This window comes from Lonchura striata, chromosome 27 (assembly GCF_046129695.1).
Source record: "Lonchura striata isolate bLonStr1 chromosome 27, bLonStr1.mat, whole genome shotgun sequence".
NCBI lineage: Eukaryota > Metazoa > Chordata > Aves > Passeriformes > Estrildidae > Lonchura > Lonchura striata.
This window is the reverse complement of record NC_134629.1, coordinates 5219926-5245019: the sequence shown is the minus strand read 5'-3', so window position 1 is coordinate 5245019 and position 25094 is coordinate 5219926. Positions and strand designations below refer to the sequence as shown.

General features: G+C 63.5%; 3 protein-coding genes across 4 annotated transcripts; 2 read left to right on the top strand and 1 right to left on the bottom strand.

Moving 5' to 3' along the window:
* Positions 1 to 8032, top strand: CSRNP2 (cysteine and serine rich nuclear protein 2). Its single transcript, XM_077788624.1, has 4 exons — positions 1 to 200; positions 2497 to 2759; positions 4620 to 4916; positions 6137 to 8032. The coding sequence occupies exons 1-4, from the start codon at positions 47 to 49 to the stop codon at positions 6842 to 6844; spliced, it is 1422 nt and encodes a 473-aa protein (XP_077644750.1). The 5' UTR covers positions 1 to 46; the 3' UTR covers positions 6845 to 8032.
* A 5049-nt stretch (positions 8033 to 13081) lies between these two features.
* Positions 13082 to 23365, top strand: MARS1 (methionyl-tRNA synthetase 1). The gene is made up of 21 exons (XM_077788562.1): positions 13082 to 13304; positions 13383 to 13479; positions 13677 to 13755; positions 15267 to 15401; positions 16125 to 16200; positions 16272 to 16426; positions 16496 to 16608; positions 17358 to 17474; positions 18740 to 18943; positions 19136 to 19337; positions 19466 to 19540; positions 19623 to 19793; positions 19892 to 19987; positions 20061 to 20178; positions 20443 to 20656; positions 20989 to 21120; positions 21212 to 21316; positions 22337 to 22520; positions 22625 to 22696; positions 22880 to 22987; positions 23088 to 23365. Exons 1-21 carry the CDS (start codon positions 13082 to 13084, stop codon positions 23232 to 23234), a joined length of 2823 nt encoding a protein of 940 aa, XP_077644688.1. The 3' UTR covers positions 23235 to 23365.
* DDIT3 (DNA damage inducible transcript 3) lies at positions 23308 to 24898 on the bottom strand. 2 transcript variants are annotated; one of them, XM_031507253.2, is made up of 3 exons: positions 24655 to 24898; positions 24158 to 24464; positions 23308 to 23827 (listed from the first exon to the last, which is right to left on the bottom strand). In XM_031507253.2, the coding sequence occupies exons 2-3, from the start codon at positions 24284 to 24286 to the stop codon at positions 23462 to 23464; spliced, it is 495 nt and encodes a 164-aa protein (XP_031363113.2). In that variant the 5' UTR covers positions 24287 to 24464; positions 24655 to 24898; the 3' UTR covers positions 23308 to 23461. The 2 variants fall into 2 exon arrangements, 1 of the variants encoding a protein (XP_031363113.2); XR_004149303.2 differs by lacking the exon at positions 23308 to 23827 and having other exon boundaries at positions 24279 to 24308; positions 24417 to 24464.
* Positions 24899 to 25094: the final 196 nt, after the last annotated feature.

The following is a 25094-nucleotide window of genomic DNA, read 5'->3' as shown; positions in this document are numbered from 1 at the left end:
CGCTCCCGTCCCGTCCCACCGGGGGCTCCATGCGAGCCGAGCCCCGATGGCCGCGGTCCCGAGCGCCGGGATCAAGCGCAAGGCGGAGGATGCGGGCTCGGCATCGGCCGCGTCCAGCGGAGCCGCCTCGGACGACGAGATCGCCACGAGCGACAGCGGCGACAGCTGCGACAGCGGCGGCGGCGGCGGCGGCGCCGGGCGTGAGCGGGAGCGGCGGGATGCGGGGCGGCTGCGTGCCGTGCGGGAGTTTGTCCGCGGTTCTGGAGGGTTCCGGGAATTTGGGTCCGGGGGGAGCGTTAGGGAACGGGGGAGCGTCAGGGAATGGGTTAGGGAACGGGGGAGCGTTAGGGAATGGGGAGCGTTAGGGAACGGGTTAGGGAATGGGGGAGCGTTAGGGAACGGGTTAGGGAACGGGGGAGCGTCAGGGAACGGGGGAGCGTTAGGGAATGGGTTAGCGTTAGGGAACGGGTTAGGGAATGGGGGAGCGTTAGGGAATGGGGGAGCGTTAGGGAATGGGGGGAGCTTTAGGGAATGGGGGAGCGTTGGGGAATGGGGGAGCTTTAGGGAATGGGGGAGCTTTAGGGAATGGGGGGAGCGTTAGGGAACGGGGGAGCGTCAGGGAACGGGTTAGGGAATGGGTTAGGGAATGGGGGAGCGTTAGGGAATGGGGGGAGCTTTAGGGAATGGGGGAGCGTTAGGGAATGGGGGAGCGTTAGGGAATGGGGGAGCGTTAGGGAATGGGGGAGCGTTAGGGAATGGGGGAGCGTTAGGGAACGGGGGAGCGTTAGGGAATGGGTTAGGGAACGGGTTAGGGTTAGGGAATGGGGGAGCGTTAGGGAATGGGGGAGCGTCAGGGAATGGGTTAGGGAATGGGGGAGCGTTAGGGAACGGGGGAGCGTTAGGGAACGGGGGAGCGTTAGGGAACGGGGGAGCGTTAGGGAACGGGGGAGCGTTAGGGAACGGGGGAGCGTTAGGGAATGGGTTAGGGTTAGGGAATGGGTTAGGGTTAGGGAATGGGGAGCGTTAGGGAATGGGGAGTGTTAGAGAATGGGGGAGCGTTAGGGAATGGGGAGCGTTAGGGAACGGGTTAGGGAATGGGGGAGCGTTAGGGAATGGGGGGATGCGCTGGAATTCTTTAGAATGGGGTGGGGGGGGAATTTTGGGGTTTTCAAGGGGAATCTTACCAAATAGTGATTTTGAATTTTTGGGGATTTTTAATTTTTGGGGGGGAATTTTGAGGTTTTCAAGGGGAATTTTACAAAATAGTAATTTGGGGTTTGGGGATTTTTAATTTTTGGGGGGGAATTTTGAGGTTTTCAAGGGGAATGTTACAAAATAGTAATTTGGGGTTTGGGGATTTTTAATTGAGTTTTGGGATTTTTAATTTTTGGGAGGCGAATTTTGGGGTTTTCAAGGGGAATGTTACCAAATAGTGATTTTGGGGTTTAGGGATTTTTAATGGGGTTTTGGGATTTTTAATTTTTTTTGGGGGGGGGAATTTGAGGTTTTCAAGGGGAATTTTACCAAGTAGTGATTTTGGGGTTTGGGGATCTTTAATTGGGTTTTGGGATTTTGAATTTTTGGGGGGGAATTTTGAGGTTTTCAAGGGGAATTTTACAAAATAGTAATTTGGGGTTTGGGGATTTTTAATTTTTGGGGGGGAATTTTGAGGTTTTCAGGGGGAATGTTACCAAATAGTGATTTTGGGGTTTGGGGATTTTGAATTTTTTGGGGGGAATTTTGAGGTTTTCAGGGGGAATGTTACAAAATAGTAATTTGGGGTTTGGGGATTTTTAATTGGGTTTAGGATTTTTAATTTTGGGGTTTTGGGGAATTTTTAAAAATTTGGTGAATTTTGGGGTGTTTTAAAATTTTTGTTGTGTTTTTAGAAACTTTAGGGACAACTGAGATTTTTTTTTTTTTTAATTTCGGGGAAATTCGGAGGAACTTTTTGTTCTTTGGGAGATCAGGGGAATTTCTGGGATTTATTTCGAGGGATCGAGGCATTCGTGGGGAATTATTTGTGGAGTTCATGGGGCTTGAATTTCCTTTGAATTTTGGGAAACATTGGAGGAGTTCGGGGGAGTTTTGATGGGGGGAATTTGTAGATAACCCAGAGAGGAATTCTGAGCAGAGAGAATTCAGGGAGGACTTTTTACTCTTAGGGAGATCGGGGGAATTTCTGGGATTTATTTCGAGGGATCGAGGCATTCGTGGGGAATTATTTGTGGAGTTCATGGGGCTTGAATTTCCTTTGAATTTTGGGAAACATTGGAGGAGTTCGGGGGAGTTTTGATGGGGGGAATTTGTAGATAACCCGGAGGGGAGTTCTGAGCATTTGCCGCGGGGCGGAATTAAAGGGAAATCATGTGCAACTTTAAATTTTGGAGGGAAACACGGAGGGAATGGAGGGAAACACGGAGGGAAGGGCTGACTTTGGGGTAATTTTGGGGGTGCCCCGATGCTGCGTGGCCCTGACCCGCGCTGTGCCCGCAGCCCCGTCCATCCTGCGGCGCTCCCGGGCGCGCCGGGCTGGGAAGCGCGTGCGCTTCGCCCAGGTCACCGTCTACTACTTCGCCCGGCGCCAGGGCTTCACCTGCGTGCCCAGCGCCGGCGGCAGCTCCCTGGGCATGGCCCCGCGGCACCACCGCGCCCGCAGGTACAGCCTCAGCCAGTTCGCCCACCTGCGCCAGGTGAGCCACCGGCAGCACCTGCGGCAGCACCTCCGCCGGGAGAAACTGCGCGCCAGGAGGAGGGAGGTGAGCGGGGAGGGACTGGGGGAGTCCCAGCTGGGAAATTGGAGGGGGTTTGGGGTGATGGAGGGAGTCTGGGTGGAGAACACCTGGGGAGGGAGGGCAGAATCCAGGTGGGAAATAGCTGGAGAGGGAGGGAGGGAGGGTGGAATCCAGGTGGGAAATACCTGGGGAGGGAGGGCAGAATCCAGGTGGGAAATAGCTGGAGAGGGAGGGAGGGAGGGTGGAATCCAGGTGGAGAACACCTGGGGAGGGAGAGCAGAATCCAGGTGGGAAATAGCTGGAGAGGAAGAGAGGGTGGAATCCAGGTGGGAAATACCTGGGGAGGGAGAGCAGAATCCAGGTGGGAAATAGCTGGAGAGGGAGGAAGGGAGGGTGGAATCCAGGTGGGAAATACCTGGGGAGGGAGAGCAGAATCCAGGTGGGAAATAGCTGGAGAGGAAGAGAGGGTGGAATCCAGGTGGGAAATACCTGGGGAGGGAGGGCAGAATCCAGGTGGGAAATAGCTGGAGAGGGAGGGAGGGAGGGTGGAATCCAGGTGGGAAATACCTGGGGAGGGAGAGCAGAATCCAGGTGGGAAATACTTGGAGGGGAAGGGAGGGAGGGAAATATTTGGGGAGGGAGGGAGGGCAGAATCCAGGTGGGAAATACTTGGAGGGGGAGACAGTGTGGAATCCAGGTGGGAAATACCTGGGGAGGGAGGGTGGATGTGGAATCCAGGTGGGAAATACCTGGAGAGAGAGGGAGGGTGGGAGGGTAGGAAATACTTGGGGAGGGAGGGTGGGCAGAATCCAGGTGGGAAATACCTGGAGAGGCAGCAGTGGGGGACCCGAGTACGGAATACCTGGAGGGGCTTTGGGGTGACAGAGGGTGTCTGGGTGGAGAATACCTAGGGAGGGAGGGCAGAATCCAAGTAGGAAATACCTGGAGAAGGGAGGGAGGATGGAATCCAGGTGCAAAATACCTGGGGAGAGCAGAATCCAGGTGGGAAATAGCTGGAGAGGGAGGGAGGGTGGAATCCAGGTGGGAAATAGCTGGAGAGAGAGGGTGGATGTGGAATCCAGGTGGGAAATACCTGGGGAGGGAGAGCAGAATCCAGGTGGGAAATAGCTGGAGAGGGAGAGAGGGTGGAATCCAGGTGGAAAATAGCTGGAGAGGCAGGGAGGGTGGAATCCAGGTGGGAAATAGCTGGAGAGGCAGCAGTGGGGGATAATACCTGTGGGTATTATTGGGGTGAGAAAGAGTATGTGGGTGGGGAATAGGTGGGGGTGGATTTGGGGGAGCCCCAGGTATTGGGGCTGGGAGGGGGAATCCAGGGCGGGAAATACCTGGATGGGTTTGGTGGTGGGGTGGGAAAGCCCCTGGGGAGGGATTGGAGGGAGGGAAGTGAAAAATGCCTGGGTGAGCTTGGAAGAGGGGCAAACTGAGGGGAATCCAGGTGGGAAACACTTTGGGGGGGATTTTAGGAGGTACAGGGAAAAATCAGTGCGGGAAACACCTGGGTGGCATCCGGGGATGATCAGGATGTTCCAGCGGTGAATGTGGCAGTGCGTTTCTAAAAAAAAAAATCCCAACAAAAAAAGCTCTTTTAGCTCTTTTCCTTTGGGTGGACACACCTTGGGAGAGCTGAGGGAAGCACACCTGGCCAGGTGTGCCCCACGTGCCCACGCGTGTAAAAAAACTCTTTTCCTTTGGGTGGACACACCTTGGGAGAGCTGAGGGAAGCACACCTGGCCAGGTGTGCCCCACGTGCCCACGCGTGTAAAAAAACTCTTTTCCTTTGGGTGGACACGCCTTGGGAAGGCTGAGGGAAGCACACCTGGCCAGGTGTGCCCCAGGTGCCCACGCGTGTCCCTCCGTCCCCAGCTGACCCAGAACGGGACGGTGCCGTCGGCCGAGGCCGCGGGGCTGACCTTGGCCGACGTGTCCGACGACGACCTGGACGTGGGGCAGGTGGAGGTGGGCGATTACTTCTACCTGCAGCCGCTGCCCACCAAGCGGCGCCGGGCGCTGCTGCGCGCCTCGGGCGTGCGCAGGATCGACGCCGAGGAGCGGCAGGAGCTGCGGGCGCTGCGCCTGTCCCGCGAGCAGTGCGGCTGCCTCTGCCGCCTCACCTGCGAGCCGCGCACCTGCGCCTGCAGCCAGGCCGGCATCCAGTGCCAGGTGAGCCCCAGGTGCGGGTCTGGGGCGGGATGGGGGCCAGGTGAGCTCCTTGAGGAGTGGGGAGAGCCAGGTGAGGGCATCCAGTGCCAGGGGAGGGCATCCAGAGCCAGGGGAGGGCATCCAGAGCCAGGTGAGCCCCAGGTGCAGGTTTGGGGCGGGATGGGGGCCAGGCTGCTCCTCGAGGAGTGGGGAGAGCCAGGTGAGGGCATCCAGTGCCAGGTGAGGGCATCCAGTGCCAGGTGAGGGCATCTCGTGCCAGGTGAGGGCATCCAGTGCCAGGTGAGCCCCAGGTGCGGGTCTGGGGCGGGATGGGGGCCAGGCTGCTCCTTGTGCTCCTCAAGGAGTGGTGAGAGCCAGGTGAGGGCATCCAGAGCCAGGTGAGCCCCAGGTGCAGGTTTGGGGCGGGATGGGGGCCAGGCTGCTCCTCGAGGAGTGGGGAGAGCCAGGGGAGGGCATCCAGAGCCAGGTGAGGGCATCTCGTGCCAGGTGAGGGCATCCAGTGCCAGGTGAGCCCCAGGTGCGGGTCTGGGGCGGGATGGGGGCCAGGCTGCTCCTCGAGGAGTGGGGAGAGCCAGGTGAGGGCATCCAGTGCCAGGTGAGGGCATCCAGTGCCAGGTGAGGGCATCCAGTGCCAGGTGAGCCCCAGGTGCGGGTTTGGGGTGGGATGGGGGCCAGGTGAGCTCCTTGAGGAGTGGTGAGAGCCAGGTGAGGGCATCCAGTGCCAGGTGAGGGCATCCAGTGCCAGGTGGGCCAGAGGACAGGGGTTTGGGGTGGGATGGGGGTCAGGCTGCTCCTTGAGGAGTGGGGAGAGCCAGGTGTGCCAGGTGAGGGCATCCAGTGCCAGGTGAGCTGGGAAGAGGGGGGACAGGTGGGCCTCGAGGCACACCCACTGTGCCCATGTCCTGAGGGAGCAGAGAGTGCCAGGTGGGGCAGCTGGGTTTGTGCTCTTGTTCCTTGGAGGAGCAGGGACAGTTCCAGGTGTGTTTTGGGCACACCTGGAATGTACAAACTCCTCCCCACCCCAGAGCCACATTCCTGCTGTCCAGGTGGGATTTGGGATCACTCTGGGGTGGGATTCAGGCTCTGGGGGGATCCTCCAGCCGTCCACGTCTCCTCCCAGAGGAGACACCTGGCTGGGCTACGGCCCCACCGCGATGTTTCGGGTGGGCTCAGGGCCGGGAGGGGCCCTGCAGAGTCCCACAGGTGCCCCCTGTGCCCAGGTGGATCGCACGTCGTTCCCGTGCGGCTGCTCCCGGGACGGCTGCGGGAACGCGGCCGGGCGGATCGAGTTCAACCCGCTGCGCGTCCGCACCCACTTCCTGCACACCCTGATGAAGCTGGAGCTGGAGAGCCGGCGGGAGGAGGAGGAGGAGGAGGAGGAGGGAGCTGCTGCCCTCCCTGGCCCCACCTGGCCCCCCCCCCAGCCCCCCGAAACTCAGGACTTCCAGGAGTACCTGGCGGAGAACGAGCGGGCGGTGCTGCACCTGCAGACGGCCGAGGAGCTGGAGAGGCTGAAGGCTGAGGAAGACTCTGGAAGCGGCTCTGGGGGAGAGGGAGGCGGGGTCTGCGTCCTGGGGGAGCACCTGGATGACACCTGGCAGGTGAAACCTCCTCCGTGCCCCGGGCTCGGCTCCACCATCCTCATCCCGGCCCAGTTCCCGCTGGAGTCTCCCGTCCTGTGCTACCCCTCGGGGCAGCCGGCCCAGGTGGGCTCCCAGCCTTACCTGGCCGAGGCACCTGGGCTCTACTGCCAGGAGGAGCCGCAGGCAGGTGCCAAGGGTGGGAGTGGCCACGTGGAGCATCCAGCTCCAGCTTCCAGCCCCCCTGGGAAGGAGCTGGGGGTCCCACCTGTCCCTGCTGCTGTGAGCAAGGGAGGAGCACCTCAAAATCTCCCAGAGCACCTGGAGCACCCCCACCTGCCCATATGAGTGGCCTCAGGCCCTCTGGCTCCATTATTTATTCCATGGATTGATTATTTAATTGGTGGGGGCTGCTGTGGACAGAGGAGGTCCCTGGCCAGGGCCAGGAGTCCTTCACTCACCTGGTGGGGGTCACCTGTGCCAGGACTCAGCTGAGCTGGAGCCTCGGATCCTTCCTGTTCTCCATCCCACCTGGTAGGGGTCACCTGTGCCAGGACTCGCCCGAGCTGGAGCCTCCTGGATCCTGTGGCAGCTCTGTCCCCCCTGGCTGCCTCCACTTTCCTTGTTTTTAAGGGAAAAGCTCTTTTTCCCTAATTCCTGTTTGTTTAATGAATGTTTCACCTGGGCCGCCTCCCGTCCCACCTCATCCAGGTGGTGCTGCCACTCACCTGCAGCTGGGATGGATGGAGAAACACCTGGAACTGGCACGACAGACCCAAGAGTCCCCAAACTCACCTGGAAGATTTTGGGGGTTGAACCAACTTCACTTCCTCAGCTGGCTCCTCCATCACCTGGAACTGATCACCTGGACCTGCTGGAACTTCTGGGATGTTCATTCCCTTGCTGGGAGGCGCCTCCAGCAGCTGCTGAGGGGCTGGAGCTGCCCCTGCAGGGACCAGGATTTGGGATGTGAGGGTGCAGGAGTGTCCCTGTCCCCTACCTGTGATCCTGGCCCATCGCAGGTGGGCTCTGGGCATCCAGGTGGTCCTGGGCCGACTCCAGCAGGGTCAGAGCGCTGTCCTGTTCCCCATGGATGCAGCGTCACCTGGCCCTGCCCTGCCTGGTCCCTGAGCTCTCAGCTGCCTCCTTGCCCACCCCAGGTGAGCCCCACCTGGCTGTGTTGCCCAAAGAACCTGTTCCTGCCATTCCAGCCCTCGGGATCCATCCCACCATGCCAGCGGGATCCTGCAGGTGTGCTCAGGTGTCCTGCTCCTGCTGTCCCGTGGATGTGCCGTTCCTGGTGAACCTCCTGGAGCACCTGCAGCTCCCTGTGCTGCTCCTCAGGTGCTTCCTGCTCACCTGTGCTCCTTCTGACTCCGGGCATCTCCACTGGCATCAAACTGGTCAGACTGGGATGGATTCAGGTTCTCCAGGTGTGGATTCTCCAGACTCACCTGGGCCCTGCAGCCCTTCCTTGGACTGGGATTCATGGAAAACCCACCTGTGCTCCGGACCTTCCTGCAGCTCTGGGATCTGTCTTGGGGTGAAACTTCTCCTTTTTGGGGCTTTTCCCTCTTTTTTGGCTTCAGCCAGGTGAGACCAACCAGGGCCAGGAGCAATTCCAGCCTGAGAAGAGGCAGGAGTGGGGAAAATCGGGATGTGGGGTGGGGCTGCCTGTTCTCCACCGGGTTTGTGCCCCAAATCCTGCATTCTGCTCACCTGGACCCTACAGACTGTGGGATCTGCTCGCCTGGAGCTGCTCACCTGGTGGGATCTGTGCCCCTGGAGCTGCTCACCCGGTGGGATCTGTGCCCCTGGAGCTGCTCACCCGGTGGGATCTGTGCCCCTGGAGTTGCTCACCCGGTGGGATCTGTGCCCCTGGAGCTGCTCACCCGGTGGGATCTGTGCCCCTGGAGCTGCTCACCTGGTGGGATCTGTGCCCCTGGAGCTGCTCACCTGGTGGGATCTGTGCCCCTGGAACTGCTCACCTGGTGGGATCTGTGCCCCTGGAGCTGCTCACCTGCCCTGGGCTGTGCCTTCAGGACCTGCTCACCTGGATGCTCCCAGACCCCGGCGTCGCAGGGACCCAAATCCCCCAATCCAGCTGCTGCCTCCCCGTTCTTTTCCTGACTTTTTGATTTCACCGTTGGCTTTTCCTGCAGTTTTCCCACACTGGGGTCTGACCCCCTCCAATTTTGGGGGTTGAGAGTCCCCTGGTGCTCCTGGGGGTCACCTGTCCCCTGGTGGGGGGGCAGTTTAAACGGGCTCAAAGTGGGATTTTTGGGGGCTTTGGGGGCGTTGAGGGAGTTTTTTGGGTTGAAAAGGGTTCAGAGGGGTTTTTATGGGGTTTAGGGGTTCCGGAGAGTTTAAAAAAGAGGTTTAAAGGGGTTCAGAGGGGTTTTGGGGGGATTCAGGGAGGTTCAAAGTGGGGTTTTTAGGGGTTCTGGGGTGTTTTGGGGTTCAGAGGGGGTTTTAGGCATCCAGACAGGTTCATGGGGGCTAGGAGGGGTTCAGTTGGATCTAAAGGGGTTTATAAAGGGACTTTAAGGGTCTTTTAGGAGATCAAGGGGGTTCAGAGGAGTTTAAGGCACTTTAAGAGGAGTTTGAGGGGATTCAAGGGAGTTAAATGGGGTTTAAGGGCGTCAAAGGGATTTTTTAGGCTTTTGAAGGGAGGCTTAAGAAGAGCTTTAGGGGAGTTCAGAGGAGTCTAAAGGGATTCGAGTTGGTTTAAAGGGCTTTTTTAGATACTCAAAAGGAGATTTAAGTGAGTTCAGAAGATTTAAAGGGGTTTAAAAGGCTGTTCAGGGGTCTTAAATGGGTTCAAAGTTGTTTAGGGTGGTTCAGAGGAGGGGTGTAAGGGGTTAAAAAGGGGATTTGGAGGGGCATTTTGGGGTTCAGAGAGTGGTTTTTAGGGGTTCAGGGAGGGATTTAATGGTGTCCAGAGGTTTTTTAGGGCTTCAGAAGAGATTTCAATGTGTTTGGCAGGGTCAGAGGGGTTTAAGGGGGTTCCAGGGGTTATTTTTGGGGTTCGAAAGGGGGGTTCAAACCATTTAAAAGCACTTAAGGGGGTGTTGAAGGGGTTCAGGGGGGTTTAAAGGGGGTTCCAAGGGGTTTCGGGGGGTCAGAAGGGGTTTTGGGGGATCAGAGGGGTTTCGGGGGGTCAAGGGGATTTCCCAGGGGTCACTGTGGGGTTGGGCTGGGGAGGGGCCGGTTCCCGGCCTCGGTGGCCCCCAAACCCCCCGGGGAGCCCCCAAATCCCACAGGAGTGACCCCAAACCAACCTTATCCCCCGAGGGCAGGGAGGGGGGCAGGTGACCCCAAATCCTGCCCCGGATCCCCCGAGCCAGTGCTGCCCAAACCACGGAATTCTGGATTTATCCCATTTCCCCCAAACCCCTCCAGAATTCCCGGATGGATCCCATTTCCCCCAAACCCCGCCAGAATTCTGGATTTATCCCATTTCCCCCAAACCCCTCCAGAATTCCCGGATGGATCCCATTTCCCCCAAACCCCACTGGAATTCCTGGATTTATCCCATTTCCCCCAAACCCCGCCAGAATTCCCAGATTTATCCCATTTCCCCCAAACCCTGCCAGAATTCTGGATTTATCCCATTTCCACCAAACCCCTCCAGAATTCCCAGATTTATCCCATTTCCACCAAACCCCTCCAGAATTCCCGGATTTCTCCCATTTCCCCCAAACCCTGCCAGAATTCTGGATTTATCCCATTTCCCCCAAACCCCACCGGAATTCTGGATTTATCCCATTTCCCCCAAACCCCTCCAGAATTCCTGGATTTATCCCATTTCCCCCAAACCCCTCCGGAATTCCCGGATTTCTCCCATTTCCCCCAATCCAGGCTCGGTGGATCGGGTGGGGTTTGGCCCTTTCAGCTCGTTGCATTTGATCCCATCGGGATTCCATGGATTTGGCCCTCGCTGGTGCTACTGCCCCCCAAAATTCCCGGGGGATTCCCAAACTCCCCCCCAGGGCGCCCAAAGCGGCTTCGGAGCTTTTAATGTCATTTTGATTTCCTCTTTTGGTTTTTATTCCCTTTTTTTCTGCTTCTTTTGCATTGCTTTAATTTTTAATTCCATTTTTCTTCCCTTTTTATTTTACATTTTGGTTTTATTTCCTTTCTTTTTATTGCTTTTTTATTTCTCGATTGAATTTTCACTTGCACTTCTTTCTTTTTTAATTCAATTTATTTCCCTTTTTATTTCCTTTTTAACTTCCTTTATTTTTTTCTTTCGCTTTCCTTTTTTCTATTCCATTTTTTATTTCATTTTTTGGTTTTTAATTTCCGTTTTAACTCCACATTTAACGCCACCAAGTGAATCCAAAGCTTCTCCCCACTATTATTCATTTTTCCTGCTTTTCCGCAGTTTCCCAGGACAATGCTGTATTTAAAGAGAATATTTAAGTGGAAAAATAAAAAGTGGTTAAACTTGGCGGGGAGTTGTGCCTTAAATAGGGGCAAATCAATAAAATTTGGGTCAAACCACTGAAATCTGGCCAAAATAGAACAAAAAATTGGGTTATAATGAAATTTGGGTTAAATCCACCAGGATTTGGGTGAGGCTTGCTAAGTTGGGGTTAAATTCACAAAATTTGGGGTAAAATCCCAGCCCTGGGTTCCTTCAGACCCTGGGACTGGACTTGGTCCAGAATGGAATTGGGGTCACCGGGGACCCCCCTGGACCCGGCTGGGCCCCGTCCCATCCTTCCATCATTTCCATCATTTCCATCCTTCATCCATCCTTTCCTTCCATCCATCCTTCCCATCCTTTCATCATTTCCATCCTTCCATCATTTCTATCATTCCATTATTCCATCTTTCATCCATCCTTCATCCATCCATCCATCCATCCATCATCCATCCATCATCCATTCATCCTTCCCATCCATCCTATCCTTCCATCCTTCCCATCCTTCCGTTATTCCATCATTTCCATTTATTCCATCCTTCCACCCTTCATCCATCCTTTCCATCCTTCCATCCTTCCCATCCTTCCATTATTCCATCCTTCCCATCCTTCCATCCTTCATCCATCCATCCTTCCCATCCTTCCTGTTGTTCCTGTTGTTCTGTTGTTCCCGTCATTCCATCATTCCATCCTTCATCCATCCTTTCTATCCATCGTTCCCATCGTTCCATCATTTCCATCATTCCATTATTCCATCCTTCCCGTCGTTCCTGTTGTTCCCGTCTTCCCATCCTTCCCATCCTTCCCATCCTTCCCATCATTCCATCCTTTCCATTCCATTATCCCATCCCAGTTCCCATCCCATTATCCCATGGATCCCATCCCACATCCCATCTCATGATCCCATTATCCCATTCCGTGGATCCCGTTATCCCATACCAGTTCCCATCCTGTTATCCCGTCTCATCCTATCCCATCCCATTATCCCCTTGTTATCCCCTTGTTATCCCCTTGTTATCCCCTTGTTATCCCCTTGTTATCCCCTTGTTATCCCCTTGTTATCCCCTTGTTATCCCCTTGTTATCCCATCCCATTATCCTGTTATATCAGCCCTGTTCCCATCCAGCTATCCCGTTATCCCATTCCCATCCCGTTGTTATCCTGCTGTCCTATCCCGTTATCCCGCTATCCCAGTTCCAATCACAAATCCCATCCCATTATCCCATTATCCCATCCCATGGATCCTGTTATCCCATCCCAGTTCCCATCCTGTCATCCCATTATCCCAGTATTCCATGCTATCCCATTATCCCATTATCCCATCCCGTTGTTATACCGTCCCCATTCCCATCTCGTTATCCTGTCATCCCCATTCCCATTCTGCTATCCCATTATCCTGTTACACCGTTATCCCATCCCCGTTCCCATCCCGTTGTCATTCTGTTATCCCATCCCAGTTCCCATCCTGTTATCCCATGGATCCCATCCATCCCAGTTCCGATCCCAGATCCCATTACCCCATCCCATGGATCCCATTATTCCATCCCAGTTCCCATCCCATTATCCCGTTATCCCACTATCCCATTATCCCATTCCTGTTCCCATCCTGTTGTCCCGCTATCCCATTATCCCGTTATCCCATACTGCTGTTATCCCATCCCCATTCCGTTATCCCGTTATCCCATCCTCGTTCCCATCCTGCTATCCCGTTATCCCGTTATCCCATCCCCATTCCCATTCTGTTGTTATCCCCTTATCCCATCCCCGTTCCCATCCCGTTATCCCGTTATTGTCCCGTTATCCCGTCCACATCCCTGCTGTTGTCCCGCTGCCGTCCTGGTGCCGTCTCGGTGCCGTCCCGCTGCTGTCCCGCTGTTGTCCCGCTGTTCTCCCGCTGTTCTCCCGCTGCTGTCCCGCTGCTGTCCCGCTGTTCTCCCGCTGTTGTCCCGCTGTTCTCCCGCTGTTGTCCCGCTGTTCTCCCGTCCCCGTCCCCATCCCGGCCACGGCGGCCCCGCCCCCGCGTCCCCGTTGCCATGACAACGTCCCGCCCGCGCTCTCGCGAGACTTGGGGCGCACGAGGGGGCGTGGCCAGTGTGAGCGGCAGGCGCTGGCCCCGCCCCTCCCGCCGTGCCCCGCGCGGCCCCGCCCCCTCCGCCATGCGGCTCCGGGTCCCGCCGGGCGCTCCCGCCGCCCTCAAGGTGCTCGCGGCCGCCGCCGCCGCCCCCGCGCCCGGCCCGCCGCGCCCGGGCGGGCCCGCAGGTGAGACCGGCCCGGCCCGCCGCCCCCGGCCCGGCCCCGCCGCCCCCGGCCCGGCCCCGCCGCCCCCGGCCCGGCCCGCCGCGCCCGCGCCCGGCCCGCCGCGCCCGGGCGGGCCCGCAGGTGAGACCGGCCCGGCCCGCCGCCCCCGGCCCGGCCCCGCCGCCCCCCGGCCCGGCCTGAGCCTGTCCCCCCGCACAGAGCGGCCGAGCGCCCCGCCGGCCCCCGGGCAGGAGCAGCAGCTGCAGCTGGAGCTGGACAGCGGCACCGTGCTCTTCTCTGCCAACGCCATCTGCCAGTGAGTGCGGCCCCGGGCCTGCCCCGGGCCTGCCCCGAGCCCCCGGGCCTGCCCCGGGCCCGCCCCGACCCTGCCCCGGGCCTGCCCCGGGCCCGCCCCGACCCTGCCCCGGGCCTGCCCCGGGCCCGCCCCGACCCTGCCCCGAGCCCCCGTGCACACCCCGAACCCCCCCGGGGCTCCCCTTCCCGCCCCCCCAGGTACTTCTACCTGTGCCGTGGGGAGGAGCCCACCGACCTCACCACGCAGTGGCTGGAATGGGAGGCCACGGAGCTGCAGGTGAGCGACCCCCGGTGTGACCCCCGGTGCTCTGCTTCCTGTCTCCCGGTGTGACCCCCGGTGTGACCCCGGCACTGTGCTCCCTATCCCCCGGTGTGACCCCCGGGGCTCTGTGCCGTGATCCCCCGGTGTGACCCCCGGTGCTCTGCTTCCTGTCTCCCGGTGTGACCCCCGGGGCTCTGTGCCGTGATCCCCGGTGTGAACCCCTGGTGTGACCCCGGCACTGTGCTCCCTATCCCCCGGTGTGACCCCCGGGGCTCTGTGCCCTGTCCTCCGGTGTGACCCCCGGTGTGACCCCCGTGTGACCCCCGGGGCTCTGCTCTCTGTCCCCCCGGTGTGACCCCCGTGTGACCCCCCGGTGTGACCCCCGCTGTGTCCCTGAGGCTCGGTCTTCCCTGTCCCCACAATGTGACACTGTCCTGTCCCCGAGGCGCTCCGTGCTCCCAGCTGACCCTGCTGTCACCAGCGGGGGTCACAGCTGTGTGCTGTGTGTCCCTGCTGTGTCCCCCTAATGTGACCCCGCTGTCCCCCTGCTGTGTCCCCACTTTGTCCCCTACTGTGTCCCCCCATTGTGACCCTGCTGTGCTCCCCCACTGTCCCCCCACTGTGACCCCTCTGTGCCCCACTGTCCTCCTGCTGTCACCCTGCTGTGTCCCCCCATTGTGTCCCTCTGTTGTGACCCTGCCCTGCCCCCGCTGTCCCCTCTCTGTCCCCTCTCTGTCCCCTCTCTCTGTCCTCTCTCTGTCCCCTCTCTGTCCCCTCTCTCTGTCCTCTCTCTGTCCCCTCTCTGTCCCCTCTCTCTGTCCTCTCTCTGTCCCCTCTCTGTGTCCTCTCTCTGTCCCCTCTCTGTCCCCTCTCTCTGTCCCCTCTCTGTCCCCTCTCTGTCCCCTCTCTGACCCCTCTCTCTGACCCCTCTCTCTGTCCCCTCTCTGTCCCCTCTCTGTCCCCTCTCTGTCCCCTCTCTGTCCCCTCTCTGTCCCCTCTCTGTCCCCTCTCTCTGTCCTCTCTCTGTCCCCTCTCTGTCCCCTCTCTCTGTCCTCTCTCTGTCCTCTCTCTGTCCCCTCTCTGTGTCCTCTCTCTGTCCCCTCTCTGTGTCCTCTCTCTGTCCCCTCTCTGTCCCCTCTCTCTGTCCCCTCTCTGTCCCCTCTCTGTCCCCTCTCTGTCCCCTCTCTGTCCCCTCTCTGACCCCTCTCTGACCCCTCTCTGTGTCCCCTCTCTGTGTCCCCTCTCTGTCCCCTCTCTGCCCCCTCTCTCTGTCCCCTCTCTGTCCCCTCTCTGTCCCTCTCTGTCCCCTCTCTCTGTCCCCTCTCTCTGTCCCCTCTCTCTGTCCCTCTCTGTCCCCGCTCTGTCCCCGCTCTGTCCCCTCTCTGTCCCCTCTCTGACCCCTCTCTCTGTCCCCTCTCTCTGTCCCCTCTCTCTGTCCCCTCTCTCTCCCCTCTCTGTCCCCTCTCTGTCCCCTCTCTGTCCCCTCTCTGTCCCTCTCTGACCCCGCCGTGTCCCGCTGTCCCCAGCCGGCGGTGGCCGCTGCCCTGTACCTGCGGCTGGTGCAGGGCCGGCCGGGGCCGGAGGCGCTGGGGGTGCTGCAGCCCCTCCTGGCTCACCTGGAGCAGCACCTGGCCCGGAGCGGCACCTCCCACCTGGCGGGGGTGAGTGGGGCTGGGGGCTGCTGCCTGCGGGACAGGCGTGTCCCTGGCGTGTCCCTGGCGTGTCCCCAGCCCTGTCCCAGCCCTGTCCCAGCCCTGTCCCACCTGTCCCAGGTGTGTCCCCAGCCCTGTCCCAGGTGTGTCCCCAGGTGTGTCCCCAGCTCTGTCCCAGCCCTGTCCCACCTGTCCCAGGTGTGTCCCCAGGTGTGTCCCCAGCTCTGTCCCAGCCCTGTCCCACCTGTCCCAGGTGTGTCCCCAGGTGTGTCCCCAGCTCTGTCCCAGCCCTGTCCCACCTGTCCCAGGTGTGTCCCCAGCCCTGTCCCACCTGTCCCCAGGGAGGGGAGGGCCGGATGCTGCCGACCCCGGTGTGGGAACGCCCCCAGTGCCTCCCAGTCCACCCAGTGCCACCTGCAGCTCCCAATGCCGGCTTCAGCGGGCACCGCCACCCAGTCCCTCCCAGTGCCCCCAGTACACACTCCTGGTGCCCAGTTCACACTCCCAGTCCCTCCCAGTGCCCCCAGTATACATTCCCAGTCCCTCCCAGTGCCCTAGTTCACGCTCCCAGTGCCCCAGTTCACACTCCCAGTGCCCCCAGTATACATTCCCAGTCCCTCCCAGTGCCCCAGTTCATGCTCCCAGTGCCCAGTTCATGCTCCCAGTCCCTCCCAGTGCCCAGTTCACTCTCCCAGTCCCTCCCAGTGCCCCCAGTCCCCGCTGTGTCCCCAGGATGCCGCCTCAGTGGCCGACGTGGTGGTGTGGGGCAGCCTGTTCCCAGTGCTGCAGGACGAGACCAGTGTGCCCAGTAAGAGCGGGCTGGGGGGCGCGGGGGGGGCCGTGCCGTGCCATGCCGTGCCAACCCCGCCGTGCCCCCAGGTGAGCTGCAGGTGCTGCGCTCGTGGTTCGGCGCCGTGTCCGCGTGGGAGCCGTGCCGGGCCGCGGCCGCGCTGCTGCCGGAGGCGCTGCGGGAGCTGCGGGCGCACCTGGCCAGGTGCCCCCCGGCCCTGCCGGACCCCAGACACCTGCCCCAGGTGCGCCCCGGCCGGGAGGATGCGGGGGGGGCGCGGGCGGGCGCAGCCCCCCTCACCTGGTGCCCGCAGGACGAGGAGAGCCCCGAGCGGCTGCTGAGCGACGCCGACATCGCGGCCGCCGCCGAGCTCTGGGCGCGGGGCCCCGCGGCGCTGCCGCCGCCCCGGCAGCCGGCGACACCTGTGTGAGTGCCCAGGTGTACCGGGGTGGGGACAGGCTCTGAGTGCCCAGGTGTACCGGGGTGGGGACACGGCTCTGAGTGCCCAGGTGTACCGGGGCGGGGGCACGGCCCTGACCCACCTGTGTGACTGCCCAGGTGTACCGGGGCGGGGGCACGGCTCTGAGCCACCTGTGTGAGTGCCCAGGTGTACCGGGGTGGGGACACGGCTCTGAGTGCCCAGGTGTACCGGGGTGGGGACAGGCTCTGAGTGCCCAGGTGCACTGGGGTGGGGACAGGCTCTGAGTGCCCAGGTGTACCGGGGTGGGGGCACGGCTCTGAGTGCCCAGGTGTACCGGGGCGGGGGCAGGCTCTGACCCACCTGTGTGAGTGCCCAGGTGTACCAGGGTGGGGACAGGCTCTGAGTTCCCAGGTGCACCGGGGTGGGGACACGGCTCTGACCCACCTGTGTGAGTGCCCAGGTGTACCTGGGTGGGGGCAGGCTCTGACCCACCTGTGTGAGTGCCCAGGTGTACCGGGCTGGGGACAGGCTCTGAGTGCCCAGGTGCACCGGGGTGGGGACACGGCTCTGACCACCTGTGTGAGTGCCCAGGTGTACCGGGGTGGGGCACTGCTCTGAGTGCCCAGGTGCACCGGGGTGGGGACACGGCTCTGAGCCACCTGTGTGAGTGCCCAGGTGTACCAGGGTGGGGGCAGGCTCTGAGTGCCCAGGTGTACCGGGGTGGGGCACCGCTCTGACCCCCCCTCCCTGCCAGGTTACCTGTGGAGGGTGAGAGGAACGTCCTGATCACCAGCGCGCTGCCCTACGTCAACAACGTCCCGCACCTGGGCAACATCATCGGCTGCGTCCTCAGCGCCGACACCTTCGCCAGGTGAGGCTGCGGGGCCTCCCGGGCTGGGGCTGGGCTGTGTGTGCACCTGCACACGTGTGACAGGTGTGCATCTGGGGCTGGGCTGTGTGCGCACCTGCACACGTGTGACAGGTGTAACAGGTGTGACAGGTGTGACAGGTGTGCATCTGTGGGGCTGGGCTGTGCACCTGCACACGTGTGACAGGTGTGACAGGTGTGCATCTGTGGGGCTGGGCTGTGTGCGCACCTGCACACGTGTGACAGGTGTGCACCTGGGGGGTTGTGCTCTCTGCACACCTGCCCAAGTGTGACAGGTGAGCCCCTGCAGGTGTGTCCACACCCAGGTGTCACAGGTGATCACGCCCAGGTGTGATAGCTGTCCACACACACGCCCATGTCCATGTGTGACAGGTGTCCCCATAGGTGTGATAGATGTGCACAGGTGTGCTCACATAGGTGTGACAGGTGTCCCTGCAGGTGTGACAGGTGCCCATACATAGGTGTGACAGGTGTGTGCTCAGAGATGTGCCAGGTGTGCCCTGCAGGTGTCACAGGTGTGTTCCTACAGGTGTCACGTGCCCATGCTCATCTGTGACAGGTGCCCATGCCCAGGTGCTCCCATAGCTGTGCCAGGTGCCCCAGAGGTGTGCCGGGTGCCAAGGTGTGCCAGGTGCCCATGCCCAGATGTGTTGGGTGCCCGTGCCCATGCCCAGGTGCTCCCATAGCTATGCCAGGTGCTGCACAGATGTTACACCTGCCCATGCCCAGGCGAGGTGTGCTGGGTGCCCATGCCCAGGTGCACCAGGTGCCCTGGAGGCGTGCCAGGTGCCCATGCTCAGGTGAGCCAGGTGCCTCCATAGCTGTGCCAGCTGCCCATGCCCAGGTGTGCCAGCTGGCCATGCCCAGTGTGCCGGTGCCGGGGTGTGCCCGTGCCCAGGTGTGCCGGGTACCCAGGTGTGCTGGGCGCCCAGGTGTGCCCGTGCCCGGGTGTGCCTGTGCCCAGGTGTGCCGGGCGCCCAGGTGTGCCGGGTGCCCCGTTGTGCCCATGCCCAGGTGTGCCGGGTGCCCCGTTGTGCCCATGCCCAGGTGTGCCGGGCGCCCAGGTGTGCCGGGCGCCCAGGTGTGCCGGGCGCCCAGGTGTGCCGGGTACCCAGGTGTGCCGGGCGCCCAGGTGTGCCGGGCGCCCAGGTGTTCCGGGTGCCCAGGTGTGCCGGGTGCCCAGGTGTGCCGGGTGCCCAGGTGTGCCGGGCGCCCAGGTGTGCCCGCGCGCTGAGGCGGCCGCGCAGGTACTGCCGCCTGCGGGGCTGGAACACGCTGTTCGTGTGCGGCACGGACGAGTACGGCACGGCCACGGAGACGCGGGCGCTGCAGGAGGGGCTGAGCCCGCGGCAGCTCTGCGACCGCTACCACGCGCTGCACGCCGACGTCTACGCCTGGTTCCGCATCTCCTTCGACCACTTCGGCCGCACCACCACGCCCCAGCAGACCAGGTGAGCCCCTGCGGGCCAGGTGAACCCCAGCAGACCAGGTGAGCCCCTGCGGGCCAGGTGAGCCCCTCCCTGTAGGTCAGGTGAGCTTCTCTGTGAGCCCCTCTGGGCCAGGTGAGCCCCTGCAGGCCAGGTGAGCCCCACCTGCGCTGGGGTTCCCTGCTGTGGCTGACGTGGCCTCCCCTCCGTGCCCAGGATCGCCCAGGACATCTTCCAGCGCCTGCTGGCCCGGGGCTTCCTGCTGCAGGACACGCTGCAGCAGCTGCGCTGCGAGAGCTGCGGGCGCTACCTGGCCGACCGCTTCGTGGAGGGCACCTGCCCCGGCTGCGGCTACGCCGAGGCGCGCGGGGACCAGTGCGACAAGTGCGGCAAGCTGATCAACGCCGTGGAGCTGCAGGTGGGCCCGCGCCGGGCACCCCCGCTGCCCTCCCCTCCCCTGGGTGCGCTGCCCAGCTCACCCCAGCCTTCCCCTCCCTCCCCTCGCCCACCTGTGGGACCCCCGATCCGCCCCCCGCGCTCCCTCAGAGCCCCCAGTGCAAGCTGTGCCGCGGGACCCCGGTGGTGACGCCCACCCAGCACCTCTTCCTGGACCTGCCCAAGGTGAGGAGCGCCCCTGGGGGGGGCAGCGAGGTGGGGCGGGGACCCCCGGGTAGCCCAGGTGTGCCCCCCGCGTGTCCCGCAGCTGGAGGGGCGGCTGCAGGCCTGGCTGGAGCGCAGCTGGGCCGCCGGCCACTGGACGGCCAACGCGCGGCACATCACGCGCACCTGGCTGCGGGACGGGCTCAAGCCGCGCTGCATCACCCGCGACCTCGCCTGGGGCACCCCCGTGCCCCTCGACGGCTTCCGTGACAAGGTGGGTCCCCCCCGGCCCCAGGTGGGACCCCCCGGCCCCAGGTGGGACCCCCTGCCCTCCCCGCCGGGCTCACCTGCTCGGGCGTGGCCCTCGCCCAGGTGTTCTACGTGTGGTTCGACGCTCCCATCGGGTACCTGTCCATCACGGCCAACTACACGGAGCACTGGGAGCGCTGGTGGAAGAACCCCCAGCAGGTGCGGGGAGCCAGGTGAAGGCGCAGGTGAGGACAGAGCAGGACACTCGGCTGACATCTCTGTTACCTGCCAGGTGGAGCTCTACAACTTCATGGCCAAGGACAACGTCCCCTTCCACAGCGTCGTGTTCCCCTGCTCGCTGCTGGGCGCCGACGACAACTACACCCTGGTGAACCACCTCATCGCCACAGGTACGGCCCAGGTGGGGGGAGCCAGCCAGGAGGGGTCCCCAGGCTGGGAGGGGTCCCCAAGTATGGGGAGCCCCAGGTGGGAGGGGTCCCCAGGTGTCTGGGGAGCCCCCAGGTGTGTGGGGAGCCCCCAGGTGCGTGGGGAGCCCCAGGTGGGAGGGGTTCCTAGGCTGGGAGGGGTCCCCAGGTGTGGGGAGCCCCAGGTGGGAGGGGTCCCCCCCATGGTGGGAGGGGTCCCCCCCACGGTGGGTGCTCACCTGTCCCCAGAGTACCTGAACTACGAGGACGGGAAGTTCTCCAAGAGCCGGGGCGTGGGCGTGTTCGGGGACATGGCCAAGGACACCGGGATCCCGGCCGACGTCTGGCGCTTCTACCTGCTCTACCTGCGGCCCGAGGGCCAGGACAGCGCCTTCTCCTGGGCCGACCTCATGCTCAAGAACAACTCCGAGCTGCTCAACAACCTGGGCAACTTCATCAACAGGTGCGGGGACACCTGGGGAGAGGAGGGCTGGTCCACGGCTGTGCTCACACCTGTCCCTGGCGTGTGTGTGGGCTGTGATCACAACTGCACACCTGTCCTCAGGCTGTGCTCACACCTGTCCCCAGACTGTCCCTGGGCTGAGCTCACACCTGTCCCCATCCCACACCTGTCCCCAGCCTGTCTGTGGGCTTACTCAGACCTGTCCTCAGCCTGTCCCTGGGCTCTGCTCACACCTGTCCCCAAGGCTCTGCTCACACCTGTCCCGGGGCTGTGCTCGCACCTGTACACCTGTCCCCAGGCTGTGATCACACCTGTCCCCCACCTGTCCCCAGGGCTGGCATGTTCGTGTGCAAGTTCTTCGGGGGCGCCGTGCCCGCCATGGTGCTGACAGCCGAGGACCGGCGGCTCCTGGCCCGGGTCACCCTGGAGATGCGCCAGTACCACCAGCTGATGGAGAAAGTCCAGTGGGTCGCGGGGGTCCCGAAGCCCGGGGAGGGGGCAGAGCGTGCCCTGCAGCTGCTCAGCCCCACCTGTGCCCCACCTGTGCCCCCCCAGCATCCGCGACGCGCTCCGCTGCGTGCTCAGCATCTCCCGCCACGGCAACCAGTACATCCAGGTGAACGAGCCCTGGAAGCGCATCAAGGGCGACGAGGGGGACAGGTAGGGATGGATGGGGCACTGGAGGGGGGCACAGCCACCACCTGAGGGGGTAGAGGGCAACTGGGGGCACAGGGGGTGCCAGGGAGGGGTCCCCGCTCCTGGGGCTGGTCAGGGTGGAGCTGGCGCTGATGGGGGGCACAGGGCAGGGACGGGGTGAAGCCAGGAGCTGGGGGGACACCGAAAGGTCCCAGGGGGGTGTCCCTGATGGCCCAACCCACAGGGGACAGGGAGGGGGTGAGGTGGGACACGGGGGTCACAAGGGGCGCTGAGGTGTTGTCCCCTCAGGGAACACACAGGCACATGGCCTGGGCAGCGATGGACACGGGGGTCGCTGAGCAGGGAGGGGTCTCAGAGGGGTCACAGCAGTGTCCCCAAGCAGGGAGGGGGTCACAGCACTGTCACAGCGGTGCCACCGAGCAGGGAGGGGGTCTCAGAGGGGTCACAGCGATGTCACTGAAAAGGGAGGGGGTCTCATAGGGGTCACCGAGCAGGGAGGGGTCACAGCACTGTCACAGCGGTGCCACCGAGCAGGGAGGGGGTCTCAGAGGGGTCACAGCAGTGTCCCCAAGCAGGGAGGGGGTCACAGCACTGTCACAGCGGTGCCACCGAGCAGGGAGGGGGTCTCAGAGGGGTCACAGCAGTGTCCCCAAGCAGGGAGGGGGTCACAGCACTGTCACAGCGGTGCCACCGAGCAGGGAGGGGGTCTCAGAGGGGTCACAGCAGTGTCCCCGAGCAGGGAGGGGGTCTCAGAGGGGTCACAGCAGTGTCCCCGAGCAGGGAGGGGGTCTCAGAGGGGTCACAGCAGTGTCCCCGAGCAGGGAGGGGGTCTCAGAGGGTCACAGTGGTGACACCGAGCAGGGAGGGGTCTCAGAGGGGTCACCGAGCAGGGAGGGGGTCTCAGAGGGGTCACAGCAGTGTCCCCGAGCAGGGAGGGGGTCTCAGAGGGGTCACAGCAGTGTCCCCGAGCAGGGAGGGGTCTCAGAGGGGTCACAGCAGTGTCCCCGAGCCGTCCCCCCGCAGGCAGCGCGCAGGGACGGTGACCGGCGTCGCGGTGAACGTGGCGGCCGCTCTGGCCGCGCTGCTCCAGCCCTTCGTGCCCGGCGTCAGCGCCGCCATCCAGGCCCAGCTCCGCATCCCCCCGGAGCGCTGCGGCCTCGGGCCCGGCCTCACCTGCACCCTGCCCGCCGGGCACCGCGTCGGCACGGTACGGCCGGGGCAGGCAGCCCGTGCCCCCGGGCGGGCCCTGCCTGGGTGGGATCCGCAGGTGCCGACCCCCAGGTGTGACCCCTCTGTCCCCGCTGCCGCCAGGTGAGCCCCCTGTTCCAGAAGCTGGAGCCTGAGCAGGTGGAAGCCCTGCGGCAGCGCTTCGGGGGCGGGCAGGTGAGCGGGGGCTCAGGTGCCCCCCACTTCGGGCACCTGCAGCCCCACCCTCTGCCCCTTCCCTCCCCAGTCTCAGTCCAAAGGTGTTGCTGTAGAGTCCCAGGTAACTCTGGGTGCTGCCCCAGGTGTGCTGCACCTGCCTGGAACAGGAGGGGGGCTTATCCCCATCTCTTCCTCTTACAGGCCAAACAGCCCCCCCCGGCCTCAGCCCCCCCTCCAGCCCCCAACACTTCTGCAGCTCCAGGTGACCCCAAAGTGATCCAGGAGCTGACAGAGCAGGTGGCCAAGCAGGTGAGGGCAGCACAGGGCATGGCATACACCCTGTCATGCCTTTTAAACCACCCCCCAAATCCTCATTGCACCCTCAAATCCTTCCTCCCCCCTTCTCCAGGGCAACCTGGTGAGGCAGCTGAAGGCTGCCCAGGTGGAGAAGGCCCAGGTGGACGCCCAGGTGGCCAAACTGCTGGAGCTGAAGCAGCAGCTGGCGCTGGCCGAAGGCCGGAGCCCCGAGGTCCCCAAGGGCAAGCGGAAGAAGTAGCTGCAGCACCCAGCCTGGGACACGCTGAGGAGCGGCCCCAGCGCCTCCAGCGACCACACTGCGCCACGCCGGCTGTGGTTACACGCGTGTAATAAACGGCAAGAGCTGTACAGTGGCGTGGAGAAGCTGCATCCACTTGTCTGTCCGCAGCGTCCATCTGTCCATGGGGCTGCCCCCGCAGTCCGTGGGGCAGCAGAGTCCTCGTACCGCGGGGCAGGTCGGTGTCCCTACGCCCGGCGCAGGTTGACGATGCGGTCGATGAGCGCGGCGCGGGTGCGCTGCACCTCGGCGCTGAGCCGCTGGATCTCGGCGCGGAGCCGCTCGTTGTGCGCCGTCAGCTCCCGCACCCGCCGCTCCCCGTCCCGCTGCCGCGGGGCCGCGGGGCCGCCGCGCCGCTTCCTCCGCGCCCCCCGCGCCTTCTCCTCCTCCTCCTCATCCTCCTCTTCCGCCTCCTCGGCGGGGCCCGGCCGGGCCGCGCCGCTCCCGCCGGGGGCCGCGGGTTCCGCCGGAGCCGCTGCCTCCGGCCCCAGCAGCTCCAGCAGCTCCTCGGCCAGAGCCAGGTCCAGCCCGCAGCCCCCCGGGCCCGGCTCCGCCTGCGGAGAGCGGAACCGGCACCGGTGATGGAGGGACGCGCCCCGGAACCGGGACCGGTGATGGAGGGGGGACCCCGCCCCGCGCCCCGAACCGGGACCGGTGATGGAGGAGGGACCCGCCCCGGGGGCGCCGAACCGGGACCGGTGATGGAGGGACCCGCCCCGCGCCCCGAACCGGGACCGGTGATAGAGGGGGGACCCCGCCCCGCGCCCCGAACCGGGACCGGTGATGGAGGAGGGACCCGCCCCGGGGGCGCCGAACCGGGACCGGTGATGGAGGGACCCGCCCCGCGCTCGCCGCCCCGGGGGCGCCACCGGCCCCGCGCTCACCTGCGCGGGCCCCCAGGTGGGGGCGGTCCCGGGGGGCTCCGCCGCCAGCACCTCCTGCAGGTCCTGGTACCACCCCTCCAGCTCCCAGCCGGGGGGGCCGCCCGGCCCCCACAGCCCCTCGGCCGCCATTGTCACCTTGGGCCCGGCGCGGCTGCGGAGGGACGGGAGGGAGTGAGGGGTGACCCGGCGGGAGCCGCGGCGCCCGGGCCGGCCCCGGGACCCAACGGCGGTGTGCGTAGGGCGGGGGCTGTGCCCTTACCTGCTCTCAGGTGTGGTGGTCGGCGAGGACGCACTTTCTCCTGGATGCCTGGGGAGGGACGGGGTGCTGTTAGGATCGGTGACCCCGGGGCGCGGAGTTCGCCGGGGCTCGGCGCCGCCGTCCCGCGGAGACGGCTCCGGGCGCTCCGGTTCCTCTCCCGGAACGGAGCGGGACCGCTCCGCCAGCGCTCCCCGCGCCCCTCGGGGCTGTCCCCGGCCGCCCCACGCCCTCCCCGCACCTTTCTGGGTGGTCCCGGCTCCCCCCGGCCCCGCTCCGCTCGCTGCCCCCGGCTCATCCTCGTCCGCATCGTCCCGCGCTGCGCCCTGGCCCCCGCGCCGCGCCGCTTTAAGGGCGGCCTGACGCAACGCTCGCGCCGGCGGCAGCCAATGGGCGCGCGAGAACCGTGACTGGCGGGGCAGCGCCAACCAATGGGAGCGCGGCGGGGGCGGGACGAGCGGCACCGCCCGGCGCGAGGGAGGGGCGCGCGGGGGGAGTCACGCGGGGATGATGCAATGGCGGGAAATGGGCCACGCCCCCAGGCGCGCGTGGGGCGAGGGGCGGGGCCTGCGGGAATGGGCGGGGCCACGGGAGGGGGCGGGGCTCCGGTGGCACCGGGGCCGGTTTCTCGCCCGGGATTAACGGGAGCAGGGGCGGGACGGGGCCTCACCCCACCCTCAC

Bases quoted from the DNA above. Each gene is read 5' to 3' on its own strand.
- CSRNP2 (XM_077788624.1), top strand. From the start codon at position 47: ATGGCCGCGGTCCCGAGCGCCGGGATCAAGCGCAAGGCGGAGGATGCG. The intron at 201-2,496 runs GTGAGCGGGAGC...CTGTGCCCGCAG, and splicing joins CGGCGGCGGCGGCGCCGGGC to CCCCGTCCATCCTGCGGCGC. The intron at 4,917-6,136 runs GTGAGCCCCAGG...CCCTGTGCCCAG, and splicing joins AGGCCGGCATCCAGTGCCAG to GTGGATCGCACGTCGTTCCC.
- MARS1 (XM_077788562.1), top strand. From the start codon at position 13,082: ATGCGGCTCCGGGTCCCGCCGGGCGCTCCCGCCGCCCTCAAGGTGCTC. The intron at 13,480-13,676 runs GTGAGTGCGGCC...CCGCCCCCCCAG, and splicing joins TCTGCCAACGCCATCTGCCA to GTACTTCTACCTGTGCCGTG. The intron at 19,988-20,060 runs GTGCGGGGAGCC...GTTACCTGCCAG, and splicing joins GGTGGAAGAACCCCCAGCAG to GTGGAGCTCTACAACTTCAT.
- DDIT3 (XM_031507253.2), bottom strand. From the start codon at position 24,286: ATGGCGGCCGAGGGGCTGTGGGGGCCGGGCGGCCCCCCCGGCTGGGAG. The intron at 23,828-24,157 runs GTGAGCGCGGGG...CGCTCTCCGCAG, and splicing joins CCACCTGGGGGCCCGCGCAG to GCGGAGCCGGGCCCGGGGGG.